At 68.9% G+C, this 16,988-nt stretch overlaps 1 protein-coding gene across 1 annotated transcript in view; it reads left to right on the top strand.

Annotated features, from left to right (window-relative positions):
- CARD11 (caspase recruitment domain family member 11) overlaps nucleotides 1-16,436 on the top strand; it is a 34,017-nt gene extending 17,581 nt beyond the window's left edge. The window contains exons 12-24 of the mRNA XM_036424637.2: nucleotides 1,594-1,694; nucleotides 2,330-2,382; nucleotides 4,071-4,203; nucleotides 4,542-4,743; nucleotides 4,939-5,065; nucleotides 7,381-7,621; nucleotides 8,503-8,599; nucleotides 8,910-9,005; nucleotides 10,427-10,562; nucleotides 11,472-11,651; nucleotides 12,783-12,907; nucleotides 14,197-14,312; nucleotides 15,908-16,436. Coding sequence (XP_036280530.1) covers nucleotides 1,594-1,694; nucleotides 2,330-2,382; nucleotides 4,071-4,203; nucleotides 4,542-4,743; nucleotides 4,939-5,065; nucleotides 7,381-7,621; nucleotides 8,503-8,599; nucleotides 8,910-9,005; nucleotides 10,427-10,562; nucleotides 11,472-11,651; nucleotides 12,783-12,907; nucleotides 14,197-14,312; nucleotides 15,908-16,112 — 1,812 coding nt within the window. The 3' untranslated portion in view covers nucleotides 16,113-16,436. The remainder of the gene's footprint in view (nucleotides 1-1,593; nucleotides 1,695-2,329; nucleotides 2,383-4,070; nucleotides 4,204-4,541; nucleotides 4,744-4,938; nucleotides 5,066-7,380; nucleotides 7,622-8,502; nucleotides 8,600-8,909; nucleotides 9,006-10,426; nucleotides 10,563-11,471; nucleotides 11,652-12,782; nucleotides 12,908-14,196; nucleotides 14,313-15,907) is intronic.
- The last annotated feature ends 552 nt before the right edge of the window (nucleotides 16,437-16,988 follow it).

Here is a 16,988-nt window from a genome sequence, read left to right as displayed (position 1 = left end):
TCTATGTTCTCTGTGTGTGTGAGGGGGTTCTATGTTCTCTGTGTGTGTGAGGGGGTTCTATGTTCTCTGTGTGTGAGGGGGTTCTATGTTCTCTGTGTGTGTGAGGGTTTTCTATGTTCTCTGTGTGTGAGGGGGTTCTATGTTCTCTGTGTGTGTGTGAGGGGGTTCTATGTTCTCTCTGTGTGTGTGAGGGGGTTCTATGTTCTCTGTGTGTGAGGGGGTTCTATGTTCTCTGTGTGTGAGGGGGTTCTATGTTCTCTGTGTGTGTGAGGGGGTTCTATGTTCTCTGTGTGTGAGGGTGCTCTGTGTGGGTGAGGGTGCTCTGTGTGTGTGAGGGTGCTCTGTGTGGGTGAGGGTGCTCTGTGTGTGAGGGTGTTCTATGTTCTCTGTGTGTGAGGGGGTTCTATGTTCTCGTGTGTGTGAGGGGTTCTATGTTCTCTGTGTGTGAGGGGGTTCTATGTTCTCTCTGTGTGTGAGGGGGTTCTATGTTCTCTGTGTGTGAGGGGGTTCTATGTTCTCTGTGTGTGTGAGGGGGTTCTATGTTCTCTGTGTGTGTGAGGGGGTTCTATGTTCTCTGTGTGTGAGGGGGTTCTATGTTCTCTGTGTGTGAGGGTGCTCTGTGTTCTCTGTGTGTGTGAGGGGGTTCTATGTTCTCTGTGTGTGAGGGGGTTCTATGTTCTCTGTGTGTGTGAGGGGGTTCTATGTTCTCTGTGTGTGTGTGAAGGGGTTCTATGTTCTCTGTGTGTGTGAGGGGGTTCTGTGTTCTCTGTGTGTGTGAGGGGGTTCTATGTTCTCTGTGTGTGTGAGGAGGTTCTATGTTCTCTGTGTGTGTGAGGGGGTTCTACAATATGTTCTCTGTGTGTGAGGGTGTTCTGTGTGGGTGAGGGTGCTCTGTGTGTGAGGGTGCTCTGTGTGGGTGAGGGTGCTCTGTGTGGGTGAGGGTGCTCTGTGTGGGTGAGGGTGCTCTGTGTGTGAGGGTGCTCTGTGTGTGAGGGTGCTCTGTGTGTGAGGGTGCTCTGTGTGTGAGGGTGCTCTGTGTGAGGGTGCTCTGTGTGTGAGGGTGCTCTGTGTGTGAGGGTGCTCTAGGCCTCAGATGTGTCCACCTCCGGCCGCCTCCCCAGTTTAACTCTGAGGGAGGAGCCCACGCCCACCCCCTCCGGGGCTGTAGGAATCTCATGGCTGTGGGGTGGGGTACTCTGCTGCCACCTCTCAGTCCTCTCAGCGGAGGGGGGGGGGGGGGTGCCAGGGGCCCAGACGCCCCTTCCCCAGCCCAGAGGCCCCAGAGGAGAGGAGGACGGCCTCTCCCACCTCCCCACCCCCCAGGCAGAAGCTGGGGACCAGTGATTCTATCCCCCGGGGACTCCCCGAAGCTTGTCAGCTCCAGTCCAAATGCGGCCCTGAGAAGGGGGGGAAAAGGAGGGGGGGAGGGGAGGGGGGGCAAGGAGACATGCAAACACAGTAGTTGGAAAACTGCGGCTTGAGAGCCACTTGTGGCTCTCTGGCCCCTTGAGCGCGGCTCTTCCACAAACACCACGCTGGTGCCCGCGGGCACGGACGTGGCACGGCCCGTAACCCGCTCCCTGCGGCCGGCAGCAGCCCCACCGCAGCCGCTCCAGCATCATGTCCATCACGGCCGAGCCCCCCGGGAACGACTCCATCGTCAGGCGCTACAAGGAGGACGCACCCCATCGGAGGTGGGTGCCCCCCCCCGCCCTTCGCCAACCGCCCTCCGGCCAGCGGGGAGGGCAGCACCCGGGACCCATTTTACAGACGAGGAGCCCGAGGCTCACAGCAGGGACACGCCCGCCAGCGAGCAAATGGCAAAACCGGAAGTCAGGTCCTCTGCCTCGGCTCCTGGCTCCGGGGTGTGGTCCCGGCCAAAGAGCCAGCGACCGTGCACGCCCCACTCCTCCCTCTCCCCTCTCTCCTCTCTTGGGAGCCACCAGGGTCCCAGAAAGCACAGTCCCTCAGGATACGGCGTCGGCAGCCGGCGCGTGGCGCTCAGGCTGAGATCGTCGGGGCCTGAAGGGGGAGAGCACAGGGCGCGGGTGGGCTGGTCCAGGGTAGTGAGGTAGTTGTTCCGGTCCTGCCCGGACCCGGCTCGGGCCTCCATGCTTGGGGGGAAAAAGCCCACGTGAACTTGGCTCCGAGGAGAAGGCTGACACCTTGATCCCTCCCCAGCGGAGCGCCTGCCTCAACCCCCCCCCCCAGCCTGCAGGCCTCCCTCCGCCGACCACCCTCTCTCCATCCTCTCTCCCGCGCCCACGCCCTCGCCCACCCACGCCCGCCCGCCCTCGCCCACCCGCCCTCGCCCTCCTGTGTCTTGCAGCGCCGCGGACGAGGACAATGACAGCGGCGGCTTCGACGCCTTAGACCTTGACGGTGGGTACCCGGCGGCCTGGCCCTGGGCGGGAGCAGGGCCTGCTGGGACGGAGCCCTGCACTCAGTAGGTCCTCAGGAGCCAGGGCCTGGGTTCGGAGAGGGCGCCGGGCGCTGCCCGCGCTCAGAAAAGCTCTGCCCCGTGGGCTGCTGGGCTGGAGGCGCGGAGGGCCTGTCCTCTGGGTTTTTGTTTTTGGGTGATTTTTTTTTTTCTTTTAAATATATTTGTATGGATATCAGAGAGGAGGAGAGAGGGAGGGAGGGAGAGAGAGAGAGAGAGAGAGAGAGAGAGAGGGAGAGAGAGGCGTCAGTGATGAAAGAGAATCACTGCTCTGCTGCCTCCTTCTGGGGATGGAGCCAGCAACCCCCCGTCCACAGGTGGAAGCTCAGCCACTGAGCACTCTCCGTGGCGGTGGGACACGGCTGCTGCGCGGCGGCCGGGCTCGGCCTGGTCCGGAAGGGGGAACAGCGCCGGGGATGCCCAGCGCCGGCCGGAGGCGCCTCTGCTCTCATTTTGCAGAATCAGATGCAGGCGCGGCGGGGGACGGCGGCCTGCGGCAGGGCGACCGCCTGAGCGTCCATTCATTACGCCGTTAACCAACCTGAGCCGGACGAGGAGGGGGGGGAGGGGCTGGAGAGGGCAGCAGTTACCGAGGCCTGGGGCTGGGAGCGCGGGCTGGGAGGACTGGTGGCATCCGAGACCGGCGCCCTGGCCAGCTGTGCCGTGCGGGGCCCGGGAAGGGGCTGTCTCTGGGGGAGAGGGTGGGCAGCCCCATTCCCCACCCCCACCCTCCCCGCTAGCCGGCGGCCTGCCTCTGCCTGCTCCTGCTGAGCCGGTGCCTCTCAGCCTGGGCCGTGTGCACAGACTCACACGCGTGTCCCGCCGAGGCAGAGGCTGTGGCCGAGGGGCCGGTGCGGAGTTCCAGCCGGCGGGAGCACCTGGCGGGCGGGCAGAGGGTCTGGCCCCCGGGGATGGCTCTCCGCCCGCCCGCAGATAAAATGGGAGATTAGCGGCTCCGTAATTGGGAGCCATCAGGAGCTGTCAAGCGTTAAGAGAGGTTAGCTCGTAATGGAGGCCGGGAGCCAGGAGAGCCGGCGAGTTTGGAGGGGACGCCGGAGAGTTCTGGGCAGCGGGCCAAGCGAGGCTGCAGCGTCCGGACAAATCCCCTCGCAGACCAGCCTGTGACCGCTCCGGGCAGGGTCCCCGAGCCTCTGAGCCCTGTGGACAGCCTCCCCCAGCCTCCCCGCCCCCAGCGCTCTGTCCTGCCGAGTGGGGAGGGGAGGAGGAAGAGACAGCTTTGCAAGGTCTAGGCTTTGCTCTCCTGCCCCGCCCAGCCCCCCCCCCCAGCCTCCTAGGCCCGGAGCTGGTCCAGGCACTGAGACCTCAGGTGGTCCCCACTGAACCAGAACCAGAACCAGAACCATCAGCTGCGGCGGCGGCCGCCTTTTCCAGACGCAGAGACGGGTCCTTAGAAAGCAGCCGGCTGTGGGCTTCCTGCCAAGAGGGGCTCCTGGTGGGGGCCAGGCCGTCAGCATCGGGGCGCAGGGGCCTGGCTGAGGCTGCCCTTCTCCCAGCTCCTCCCTCAGGGGCAGGGGTGCCTCCCAGGAGTGGCCCAGGGCACCCCAGCAGGTCCGGGCCGCCCTCCCTGCTCCGCCCCCGCCCCCAGTCCTGAGGGCCCCTCCCTTTGCAGACGACAGCCACGAGCGGTGCTCCTTCGGCCCCCCCTCCGTCCACTCCTCCTCCTCCTCCCACCAGTCCGAGGGCGTGGACGCCTTCGACCTGGAGCAGGTCAACCTCATGTTCAGGAAGTTCTCGCTGGAAAGGTACCGCGGCCGTGGGAGGGGGCGCTGGGCGGCGGCCACTCACCAGCTGGGACCCCACGAAGGGGACCGCCCGCCCATGTCCCCCTGAACCCAAGTCCCCCCATCAGAACCCCAGGGGGAGGGGTCCCGGCCACGCAGCCGGGCGCCAGGAAGCAGGCCCGCTGTGTGCCCCGCCGGCACAGGCGGAGGGCGGAGCCTGGGCCTCCGGGCAGCGCTGTCCACCGCTGGCCACTCCGGGGCCAGGAGCAGCTCGGCTTCCCGCCCTGCGCGCGCCCCCTCGCGGTGGCTGCGGGGGCAGGTGCCCGCTCCAGCTGACCCCCATTCCGTTTCCCACCCAGACCCTTCCGGCCGTCGGTGACGTCGGTGGGGCAGGTGCGGGGCCCGGGGCCCTCGGTGCAGCACGCCACGCTGAGCGGCGACAGCCTGCCCTCCCAGCTCACCCTGCTCGGCGGCAACGCGCGCGGCAGCTTCGTGCACTCGGTCAAGCCCGGCTCGCAGGCCGAGAGGGCGGGGCTGCAGGAGGGACTGCAGCTGCTGCTGGTGAGCACCGGGCCGGTGTCCCCATGGCCCCCCGCCCCGGGCCGGGCAGGGGCACACAGGCCAGCACAGGTGGGGGACGGGGTGGACAGGAGGCAAGCGAGGCCAGGAGGCGGGTGCAGGGGGGGACGCTCGCATTTCCGGGGAGCGGCAGCCTGGGCTCCGCACGGCCCAGGAGGAACGGGGTCTGCTCCCCAGCTCGAAGGCTGCATCAAGGGCGAGCGGCAGAGCGTGCCCCTGGAGTCCTGCACGAAGGAGGAGGCGCACTGGACCATCCAGCGGTGCAGCGGGCCCGTCACCCTGCACTACAAGGCCAACCAGGAAGGTGAGGCCCTGGCACGGCCACGGGCACCGGGCAGCAGGGCCCCGGGCGGCCCCTCCTCGCTCACCGTGTGGGAGGAGGATCTGACGGGCGGGGGCGGGTGGCAGCAGGAGGCGACAGAGTGAGCACCACACACCTGCCTGGCGCGCCTCGGACGCCCACCCGGCGGGGGCGCTGCGGGTCCAGCCTCGAGCAGGGGCCGGAGGCTGCCGGTCCCAGCGAGGGAACTGGCCCTGCGCCCAGTCACCCCCCGGCCGGGCGGAAGCCGCTCCCTCGCCGGCTCCCAGCCCCGGGTTGGCGTGGCTCTGCGGTGGCCACTCTGGTGCGAGCAGGGCCGTGCAGCCACACGGAGGGCCGGCCTTGGCGCCAGGACAGCAGGCCGCGCCCTCCTGGTCGGCCCCAGCGGCTTCCCGGCCCTCCCTGGCCAGGCCCCGGGGGAGCGCCGAGCTCTGCCTTCCCCAGTCGCGCCCTCACCTCCGCGTTTCCCACGTGACCAGCGCTGCAGCTGGCGCTTATTTTTAGCCCCGGCTCATGAATGTTTCAGCAGCGCAGAAATAGGCTCTCCCGCAGCCTCCGGCAGGACCTGGGGGGGGGTGGGGGGCGGGGGCGGGGGCGGGCCCAGAGGTGGGCAGCGGGATGGCGCGGGTCGGGAACTCAGCGCAGGAAATCTCACAGGGTCTCCTCCGGGCGGGGAGCTCAGAGAGCGGTTGGCATCGACATGACCTGGCGTGTGGGGGCCTGACCTGCGGCCCTCACTTCCCCGTGCACACGCGCACACGCCTGCTGGCTCCGCCGTCCGCGGGGCGGTGTGGCGTCTGACCAGCCGTCTCTGGGCCAGGCCGTTAGGGCCGTGCGGGTCCCTGTTCCCGCGCTCACTGTGCGTGGGGCTGTGAGGGCCGTGTGTGTCCGTGTTCCCGTGCTCACTGCGTGAGGTGCTGTGAGGGCCGTGTGTGTCCATGTTCCCGTGCTCACTGCACGTGGGGCTGTGAGGGCCGTGTGTGTCCATGTTCCCGCGCTCACTGCGCGTGGGGCTGTGAGGGCCGTGCGGGTCCGTGTTCCCGTGCTCACTCCGCGTGGGGCTGTGAGGGCCGTGTGTGTCCATGTTCCCGTGCTCACTGCGTGAGGTGCTGTGAGGGCCGTGTGTGTCCATGTTCCCGTGCTCACTGCACGTGGGGCTGTGAGGGCCGTGTGTGTCCATGTTCCCGTGCTCACTGCACGTGGGGCTGTGAGGGCCGTGTGTGTCCATGTTCCCGTGCTCACTGCACGTGGGGCTGTGAGGGCCGTGTGTGTCCGTGTTCCCGTGCTCACTGCGTGTGGGGCTGTGAGGGCCGTGTGTGTCCGTGTTCCCGCGTCCATGTTCCTGTGCTCACTGCGCATGGGGCTGTGAGGGCCATGCGTGTCCGTGTTCCCGCGCTCACTGCGCGTCGTGGGGCCGGTTTGGGGCTGAGAGGACGGTATGTCACAGGCACCCCCTGTGCGGCGTTGGCTGCCTCTGTGCTCCACCCCCTGCTTCTCCCAATGGGGTCTGAGGACCACGCTGGCGAGCAGTGGTGTGGGATGGGTGTCACAGCGGGCGCCGTGGGCCCGCCCTTTCAGAAACCCACTCGGCAGCGTGTGCTCAGCAGACACGTAGCCACGGCCTGAGAACCCCGCTCTGTGACCGTGTCCACGGACAGGAGCCCGCCGTCCACCAAAGACACACGAGGGTGCTGGTCCCAGAGCTGCTCATAGCAGCCCGGACGGGGCCGCACCCAGGTGCACGCGGGAGATCACCACAGCGAGGACACGGTGCCTGGAGCGTCGATGGCGCTCCAGGGCGGGACAGAAGCAGACGGGGTGGGGGGCGCTGTTGGCTGCACGTGTGCGGCGGGCACGCTGGCCTGCGGAGGTGGCAGTGGCAGGGGGCGTGGGTCCCGGGAGGGGCATGGGCGGGAGGGCAGGGAAGCGCTCTGAGTGGTGCTTGCCGCGGGGGTCCATCTGGGGAACCGCCAGGCTGAGTCCGTGATGGCGCTCTCACTCGCTGTGGCCAGTTGTGCGTTGACTAGAGGGCGGGTGGGGGTGATGGGACTTGAGCGCCTGTGAGGAGGGGAGGCGTGGAGGGCAGAGAGGTCCTAGATGTGCCGCAGCTCGGCCCAAAACGTGGCTCTGAGCTTCCAGAAGCCACGACGGGGAGGGCACCCCGTAAATGGCCCAGCCGTGCGTGCCCCAGCGGGATGGCGTCTCCGGGGCCAGCGCTCGGAGAGGAGTCCGGCCGTGCGTGTGCCCGGGAGGCCATGCGTGTGCCCGTCTCAGCCAGTCCGTGTCCCCGCCCCGCCCAGGGTACCGGAAGCTGCTGAAGGACATGGAGGAGGGCCTGGTCACCTCGGGGGACTCCTTCTACGTGCGGCTGAACCTGAACGTGTCCAGCCAGCTGGACGCCTGCTCCCTGTCCCTCAAGTGCGACGACATTGTGCACGTGCGGGACACCATGTACCAGGACCGGCACGAGTGGCTGTGCGCCCGCGTCGACCCCTTCACCGACCAGGACCTGGACCTGGGCACCATCCCCAGCTACAGCCGGTGAGGGACTCGGGCACCATCCCCAGCTACAGCCGGTGAGGGACTCGGGCACCATCCCCAGCTACAGCCGGTGAGAGGCCTGGGCACCATCCCCAGCTACAGCCGGTGAGGGACTCGGGCACCATCCCCAGCTACAGCCGGTGAGAGGCCGGGCACCATCCCCAGCTACAGCCGGTGAGGGGCCGGGCACCATCCCCAGCTACAGCCGGTGAGAGGCCGGGCACCATCCCCAGCTACAGCCGGTGAGGGGCGTGGGCACCATCCCCAGCTACAGCCGGTGAGGGGCGTGGGCACCATCCCCAGCTACAGCCGGTGAGGGGCGTGGGCACCATCCCCAGCTACAGCCGGTGAGAGGCCGGGCACCATCCCCAGCTACAGCCGGTGAGGGGGGCCTGGGCCAGCGGCTCAGCGGGGGGAACGGCGGGCGCCTCGGCCCTGGAGCCTCGGGGCCCGATCTGCCTCCCAGGAGCCCCTGCCTGGGGGGTGCTGCTGGCGCCCTCATCCCGGAGCGCCGGCTGGGTCCTCCGCCCACAGCTCCCGGTCGTCCACTCACCTTGGGTCCGAAATGCCTCAGCAGCCAGGGCTGGGCCCGGCCTCCCGGCTGGCGCACAGGTGTCCGTGACGCGTCTGCGAAGGCCAGCGCCGCGGCCAGGCAGCCTGTGGGGCGGCTCTGCAGACCCCGCTCCCCGATGGGGACCCCAGGCCCACAGCAGGGAAGTGGCTCTGCCTGGCCCCGGGGCGCAGGTGTCAGGCCCAGAGGGAGGCTCCCTGTGTCCCCGGGGCCCAGGCCTCAGAGCTCACAGCCGCACGGCCCCTGCCCAGGGCGGCCCTGCCTCCCCTCCCGCCCTGAGGCTCCCCTTCCTTCCCGCCCCCCTCCCCAGAGCCCAGCAGCTGCTCCTGGTCAAGCTGCAGCGGCTGATGCACCGGGGCAGCCGGGAGGAGGCCGACACCGCCCACCACACCCTGCGGGCCTTCCGGGTAGGTCCCGGCACTGGTCTGGAGGGACGGCAGCCGGGAGCGGGAGCGGACAGGTCCGGGGTGAAGGGTCCCGGGGGGGCGTGGTTCTCAGGACGCCCGCCCTGTGACCTGGGGCTCTCGTCACCGTGGGAACGGGTCTCGGCTTCTCTTGCCGTCGGAGCTGCCGGTGCCGGGACACGGGTCCCTGGAGGGCACTTCCGGAGTGTCGGCTCGGAGGGGTTGGCGACACGCCTGTCTCGGTGGCGATGGCGGTGGCGCTCCCGTGTCCTGCCGGGCACCGGGGCACTGACGGGGGGTAAACTGGTTTCAGAACACCCTGCAGCCCGAAGAGCCACTCCCCGCCAGCGACCCCCGGGTCAGCCCCCGGCTCTCGAGAGCCAGTTTCCTGTTCGGCCAGCTGCTCCAGGTGAGGCCCCGGGCGCCCGCCGCTCTCCCACCCCATCCCTGTCCCCGCCCTCCCAGGGCCTCACGGGGGGTCCTAGGCTGTAGGCGGGCTCTGCACCTGCAGAGAGCAAACGGCTTTCGTGCGGCTGAGGAAGCCCGTGGCTAGAAGCTCCCCGGCTGTTCCACAGTGTCAGACGCTCCTAAGGCACACCAGGAAGGGATCCACCGTCTCTGACCCCGGGGCGTGGTCCCTCCTCGGACAGAGGCTCCTTCTCCGAGCGCCCGCCGGCGGCCGGGGAGGAAAACCCAGCAGGTTCTCCCCGTCTCGTCCAGCCACCAGGGCAGTCCCGCTCTTTGGGACCAAAACAGTGTCCCTCACACCTCCTCCTAGAGGACTCCTTTCCAGACCGTTACCAGGGAGCACAGAGCAGGTCGTGGGGATCACGTGAAATCAGAAGCGGTTTCACCGTGAGCGGTCCATGTGGCCGTGGCTGCGGTCACGGGTGACGGCTGAGGGAGCACCGAGCTGGCCTGCAGGGAGGCGTGTGCAGGGACTGCGCTGACGTGTCCCTCCGCCGCTCTGTCCTGCTGGTGGGACACGGGAGACCCAGAGCCACGGGGAGTGGGGTGAACCCTGCGGAGGATGCGGACAGGCAGCGGGGAGTCCTGGCAGAGGGAGCAGGACCTGCTGGGCCTGAGGCGTCCTGAGAGCAGGACCACGAAGCACACACTTCACAGCAGAGCAGACAGAGACCCCAGCTCCCCCACTTTCCTCCTGGCTCCCTAACATCCCTCCTGGCCCCCCAACTTCCCTCCTGGCAGAGGAGGGTGTGGAGAGATGCAGAGTGTCCTGGGGATATGGTGGGAGCCTGGGTTCTGTGCCCGCCGTGGGGCAGCCCTCTCCGCCCCCCACACCTCACTCCTGAACTTGGGAGAGAGCCGAGGACAGCAAGGAGGGGTGTGGAGAGCCGTGTCCGGGAGGCCGGGCTGGGCTGTCCCCAGCGGAGCTCCCAGCCAGGCCTTCAGCGGCCGCACCCCGGCCCCCCCTCATCCCCCCGCCTGTGGAGGCCGCATCGTGGTCCCCAGATGCAGGAGGAGCCCCTGGCCTGGGCGAGGAGGGAGCGAGCGTCTGTCCGCCTAGTTACCTAACGACACCCACGCACAAGGGCCCGCGGGGACTTCCTGTGCCCCAAGAGAGGGGCAGCTGGGCCGGGCTGGGAGCCGTGGGCGGGCTGAGGACCGTGGGCGGGCTGAGGGCCGTGGGCGGGCTGAGGGCCGTGGGCGGGCTGAGGGCCGTGGGGCAGCCGAGCTGGGAGCCGTGGGCCGGGCTGAGACCCGGGGGCAGGCTGAGAGCCATGGGCGGGCTGAGGGCTGTGGGGCAGCCGGGCTGGGAGCCGTGGGCGGGCTTCACGGAAAGGGGGTGACAGCGCCCCCCGCCCCCAGTTCGTCAGCCGCTCGGAGAACAAGTACAAGAGGATGAACAGCAACGAGCGCGTGCGCATTGTGCCCGGGAGCCCGCGGGGCGGCCTGGCCCGGCCCTCCCTGGACACCACCAAGCTGCTGGCCGATCGGCCGGAAGGTACGGCGGGCCCCGCCCCGCCCGGCGGCTCCGCCGGTCCATCTCCCTCCCATCGGGCGCCCCAGCTGGGGGGCGGAGGGGGGACACAGCCCCGGTGCCTCCGCCACGCCCACCCCGGCGAGCCCCCCGCTCCAGGGGCTCCGGGCTGGAGGGAGCTGTTTGCCGGCTCCTGGCCCCCTGCCTGCTCCTGCCGTGCTTCAAGCCGGGGAGGGGCCCGGGCCCCGGCCCCTGGGCAGGCCTGCAGGTGGCAGAGCAGGGCCTGGGCTGGAGGTCACACACAGCACACGTCCAGCCCCTGGTTTCCGGAAGGCGGCTCCCCCACACCCGCCCGGGGCGGGAAGGCGGGCACAAGGTGTGGCTCCTGCCTCTGTCCCTGCAGCTCCCAGGGCTCCTCAGTGCGCCCAGCCCCTCCTGGAGCCCGGTCAGCCCTGCCCCTTGCAGCTCCCGCCGTCCCCTGGCTCCCTGGCGTCCACCTTCTCTGCCACATGGATCTCACTCCAGCCCCTCGCTGTCCAGCCCCTCGTCGGAGCAGTGTCCCTGCCATTCACCCCAGGCCCCTCCTCAGCACTCAGCGCTCGGTGCCCTCCGGAGGGACAGAGTTGTGTTTGCTCCTTGTGCCTGTCTGCCCTCTGCCACCTCAGCCCCTGGCACGGAGCACCCAGAGGCAGGGCCGCATGCCCGCTCACTGTCCTCGCCCGGCTCTCAGCACAGGGCCTGGCCCCGGGTCACTCCGTAAGCATCCGGGTGGCCAGGCTGTCTGGAGCCTGTGGGCGTGCCGTCGGCACTGCCTTCCAGACCCGGGCCCCGCAGTCATTCTCCCTGGAAGGACCCGCGAGGCCGGAAGGCACGGGGCCTCCGTGCCCCACCCGGGCCAGGCGGCCGGTCCACCCCAGCCTCTCTGTCCCCCAGAGCTGGACCCCGAGAGCGAGCTCAGCAAGAACTTCAGCCTGATCCCCTACAGCCTGGTGCGCGCCGTCCACTGCGAGCGCCGCCGGCCTGTGCTCTTCACGCCCACCATGCTGGCCAAGGCGCTGGTGCAGAGGCTGCTCAACTCGGGGGGCGCCATGGAGTTCACCATGTGCAAGCCAGGTGAGCCCACGCGCAGCCCGCCTCTGCCAGGGCACGTCACCGCGGCGGCGTGGCCGGAGTGGCCCGGAGGTCCGTGTGCCTCGCCGATTCTCACGTGAGGGCCCGGAGCCAGGGAGCAGGTCTTCCCTTCCCCACTTCACACTGACGGTGGCAGGTGAATGCGGTCTCAGGGTCACCCAGGGGTCCCCCCCGTGGGCCCTTATGTGGGAGACAAGCCACCCCGTCACTGGGGACTTCTGCATCCTCATGTGGCAGGGAGACAGTGATGGTGGGTGGGTGGATGGATGGATAGATGGACAGGTGGGTGCATGGATGAGTAGATGGGTGAGTGGTGGATGGATGAATGAATGGATGGGTAGATGAACTGATGGATGGATGGATGGATGGATTGGTAAGTGGATTGATAGGTGGATGGGTGGGTGGTAGATGGATGGTGGATGGATGGATGGATGGATGGGAGGATGGGTGGGAGGATGGGTGGATGGATGGATGATGAATGGATAGGTGGTGGATGGATGGATGGATGGATGATGGGTAAGTGGATGGATTGGTGGGTGGATGGATGAATAGATGGATGGATGGATGGATGGATGGATGGGAGGATGGGTGGGAGGATGGGTGGATGGATGGATGATGAATGGATAGGTGGTGGATGGATGGATGGATGATGGGTAAGTGGATGGATTGGTGGTGGGTGGGTGGATGAATAGATGGATGGATGGGTGAGTAGATGGATGAATGGATGGGTAGATGAATTGATGGATGGATGGGTGGGTTGGTAATCAGATTGATAGGTGGATGGGTAGATGGATTGATGGGCAGATAGTGAGTGGGTGGATGGGTGAGTAGAGCAGGAATCCTTCATGGTTATCATCACTGCAGCCAGTGCGGAGCCGCGCTGCCCAGTGGACTTATGCTGAGGAGCAGACGCGTGTTTGCTCGCGCCGGCTGTGCGCTGCGGGAGGAGGCCCAGCTGCGTCCTCGGGAGCCTCCGGGGTGGGAGGCGGGTCGTGTGCACCGGCCAGGAGGGACCAGGAGGACATGCAGCTCGTCCAGCCCGACGGGAGGCAGAGTCCCAGCACATGGGCCCTCGTTGCCTCGGCCTCGCTCAGGACTGGCCTGTCCCTGCAGATGTGGTCACGAGGGACGAGTTCCTCAGGAAGCAGCGGTCAGAGACCATCATCTACTCCCGAGAGAAGAACCCCAACACCTTTGAGTGCATCGTCCCCGCCAACATCGAGGCTGTGGCGGCCAAGGTGAGGGGCCGCAGGGGCGTTGCCCTGCCCGCTGACCGCTGAGGCCTCCTCGGCAGAGGCTGATCACCGAGGGGCTCTGACCGGCTCCGCCCTCTCCCGTCCTCCCTCCACGCCGCGTCCCGGCTCTGACGTGCCCTCCTGTCTCAAAACCGCCTTCTGTTTCTGCTGCTTCCGGGGTTCCAGATCCCGCTGTTTGGGGGAGCAGGGGGTGCTTGGCTGTGATAACAAGAGCCAGAGATGGAGAGCGTGTCGGGGCCGGGGCCGGGGCCGGGGCCGGGGCCGGGGAAGGGCAGCCGTGGTGACGGGCGTGGTGTTGGCCGAATGAGGGCAAACGGAGCGGCCGGGGTCGTGGCAGGACAGGAATGGGTGCCCGGCAGTGTCCTCTGGAGCTGGCGAGGACCCTCGGCCTGAGCACCGAGCTCCCTCCCGGGCCAGGGCCTCCTGAAAGCACAGCTCCCGACCTTGGGCGTGACCTTGGGGCGGGCCAGGAGCTCGCACGTGCCGAACAGCTGGCGGTCACGCCAGCACCCTCCCAGGCTGGGCTCTGTGGACGATGGGAGCGGGCGGGTCTGCAGGTTGCAGCGAGGTCCTGTGAGCTGCCGTGGCGATGCCGTCAGATCGGTGGTGGATGGGTGGGGGGGTGGGGGGGTGATGAGGCCTGCAGCAGCTGCGCGGTGGCAGGAGCAGTGAGGGGACCTGGGTGCCGGTGTCATTTCTCCATCCCATGTGACGCTCCCGGGCGGTTCCGTGGGCGCCGTCCGCGGCCCCCGCCTGGGAGCACGTGGGTTTCCCGCATTCACGCCCACCTGGTGCAGACACAGGTGGTCTGTTCTGGAAGCCGCCCCGCAGCCACAGGGGTGGTGCCGGGAGCCAGTGGACACCCCCCGCCCCGCCCGGGACCCCTCTCCCAACCCCGCTCCCTCCCGCCCCAGGACCAGAGGCGCCTTGCAGGGTGCCCAGCGCAGCCGTGTCCTCGGTGCCCCTGGGACCTGGTTAAGACCCACTCAGGCCGCAGGGTCGCCTGGGCCCGGCGCCTGGGCTCCCAGTGCCTTCTCCCCGCATGGCCCAGAGGAGGGCGGGTTTCGCGGTTGATCATTCCCTGGTTCTTTCTGCCTTGGTTCAGCTGGTGGCACTCTGAGCTCTCAGCCGGGTCTGCATCCCAGGCCCCGCCCCGCATCCCAGGCCCCGCCCCGCATCCCAGGCCCCGCCCCTGGATTTCAGGCCCCGCCCCAGCCCTCCCCCGCTGGGGAGCAGGGTGGCCTTTGACGCTGGCGGGGCTGTGCCTGCAGAACAAGCACTGCCTGCTGGAGGCGGGGATCGGCTGCACACGAGACCTGATCAAGTCCAGGATCTACCCCATCGTGCTCTTCATCCGGGTGTCGGAGAAGAACATCAAGAGGTTCAGGTAGGGCTCCGAGACCCCGAAGCACCCCTCCGCCCGCCCCACCCCCCGCCGCTGGGCTCCCACCTAGGGCAGCCTGGACGGGTGAGGCCAGGTCGGGTGCAGAGGAACCCGGATGACGCTGAGGTTTGGGGTCCGGGAACACGCATCACCTCCGACCCCCCTCCTCGCACTCGGCCAGGAGCCCACTGCGCGCTGTCACCGGGTGTTTGCGGGGTGCCTGCTGAGTGCCAGCACCTAGGGGCCCCGAGGGAGCAGATGAGACCAGAGGCCCCACTGGCCACTTCACACACCGGCGGCCCTCATCCGCGCGCAGACACCGGGCTCGCTGCGGGAACGGGATGGAGGCCCCCAGTTAGCATCCCACCGGGGGCCACAGCAGGGGGGCGGGTGCTCACCCACCCCGTTCACGCGGCCAACCAAGCGCCCGCGAGGGCCGGAGCCAGCGAGCGGGGCCGTCACGCACCGCGTAGTCGTCAGCCCCTGGGGTGGAGGAGGGGCGGGGGAGGCACCCGGTTTCTGCAGGGCGCGGGGTGTCTCCCCTCATTCCCGGCCCGCAGTCACCCCTGGAACCGGAGCTGCGCTGTCCGGTCAGCTCTGCCCCCTGGCCCCGCACGCCGGCAGGGCAGCCGAGCGATCTCAGGGCCTGTCCCTCCGGACCGATGCTCCCCCCACCCCCCCTCACACACACACCCCGCTGTCAGGGCAGGGACTCGGACCCCTGAGCCAGGGGGGCCCTCTGTGTGGCCCCCTGCACCGGGCCCTGGAGAGGCACCTTCAGGGAGACGGGGTGGGGGCCGGGGCTGGGCGGGCAGTGGGTGTTCAGCGGGGACGGACGCTCAGTGTGGGGAGATGGAAGGGCTGGAGCTGGAGGCGTGAGGGTGCGGCCCCGTGAATACTCTCTCCACTGAGCCGTGCGATAAGTGAGGTGGAGGGCATCACGTGCCCCTGGCCACAGGAGAAGGAAAACAAAGCGGTTTCAATCCCCACCTCCGGGATTTCCATAGGAACACGTGTGAGAGGCAGCCGCTGCTGGAGGAGCAGCCAGGGAGGGGCGGTCAGCGGGTGGGGATGGACAGGCCACTGAGACCATTCGGCCCTGCCCAGGAGTAGGGAGGGGTGGTCAGCGGGGTGGGAGGGGTGGGGAGGGATGAGAAATTAGGTGGGGTGGGGAGGGGTGGGGAATGGGAAGAGGTGGTCTGTGGGGTGGGGAGGGACAGTCAGCAGAGTGGGGTGGGGTAGGGGGTGGCCAGAGGAGGGTGGCCTGGCCTGCGGCTGGGCCGGGCTGGGCCGGGCTGGGCTGGGCCGGGCTGGGCTGGGCCGTGCTGGGCTGGGCTGGGCTGGGGCCGGGCTGGGCCGGGCCGGGCTGGGCCGTGCTGGGCTGGGCTGTGCCGTGCTGGGCTGGGCTGGGCCGGCTGAGCTGGGCCAGGCTGGGCTGGGCCGGGCTGGGCTGGGCCGGGCTGGGCTGGGCCGGGCTGGCTGGGCCGGGCTGGGGCTGGGCTGGGTCGGGCTGGCTGGGCCGGGCTGGGGCTGGGCTGGGTCGGGCTGGGCCGGGCTGGCTGGGCCGGGCCGGACCGGGCTGCGCTGTCTGTCCGCAGGAAGCTGCTGCCGCGGCCGGACACGGAGGAGGAGTTCCTGCGCCGCTGCCGGCTGAAGGAGCGGGAGCTGGAGGCGCTGCCCTGCCTGTACGCCACGGTGGAGCCGGAGGCCTGGGGCTCCGTGGAGGAGCTGCTGCGCGTGGCCAAGGACCGCATCGGCGAGGAGCAGCGCAAGACCGTGTGGGTGGACGAGGACCAGCCGTGAGGGCGGCCGAGCGGACTCGGCGTGCCGGCCGCCGGGCGGGCTCCGGGCGAGGGCAGAGGGTGCCCGCAGAGCCGCCGGCCCGGGCTTCTCCCACCCACCGGGGCCGGGCACCGAGCCCTCGAGGGGCGGAGCAGCTTGCCCCACCGGCTGCCGGAGCGGGCAGGCCCGGGCCGGCGGGAGGAGCCGCGGCAGCCGGCTGTAGCGGGCAGGCGTGCGGCCTGGATGCGGGGCCGGGCTCGGCTGTGGGCGGGCCCTCGGAGCGCGTTCCCGGCGGGGCCCAGGCGGGGCCGTGCGCTGTTGTTTTCTGCATTAAAATGTCTCCGTTTCCAGCACCCTGTCCTCGGGGCTGCAGGGTCTCAGCCCCTCCACCTTCCCGGCCTGCAGCCTCGGCCGGGGCTCAGGCTCACGTGGTGGTGGGTGAGGGCGGGTGAAGGTCCTCCTGGTTTGCCCAGGACGATGGGGGGCGGGTCTCCTCCCTGGACCGCGGCAGCCGCTCACGCCTGGCGCCCCGAGCAGGCCCTGGGCTCCGCCTCACCAGCCACGGCGGGGCTGGGGGTGAGGGTGGGAGTTCAGTGGGGCTCAGGCCTCAGTCACACCTGACCTCGGGCCTAGTCACACCTGTGCTCTGGGCCTGGTCACACCTGTGCTTGGGTCGTCACACCTGTGCTCTGGCCTAGTCACACCTGTGCTTGGGTAGTCACACCTGTGCTCTGAACTAGTCACACCTGTGCTCTGGCCTGGTCACACCTGTGCTCGGGCCTCAGTCACACCTGTGCTCTGGGCTGGTCACACCTGTGCTCAGGCCTCCATTAACTAGGCCTCGGGCTGAGCCTGGCACGTGGCCTTCAGCACCGTGGCTAAGGGAAGGTGGGGGGG

This window comes from Pipistrellus kuhlii, unplaced genomic scaffold (assembly GCF_014108245.1).
Source record: "Pipistrellus kuhlii isolate mPipKuh1 unplaced genomic scaffold, mPipKuh1.p scaffold_m20_p_8, whole genome shotgun sequence".
Taxonomy (NCBI): Eukaryota; Metazoa; Chordata; class Mammalia; order Chiroptera; family Vespertilionidae; genus Pipistrellus; species Pipistrellus kuhlii.
This window is presented reverse-complemented; position numbering and strand designations above follow the sequence as displayed.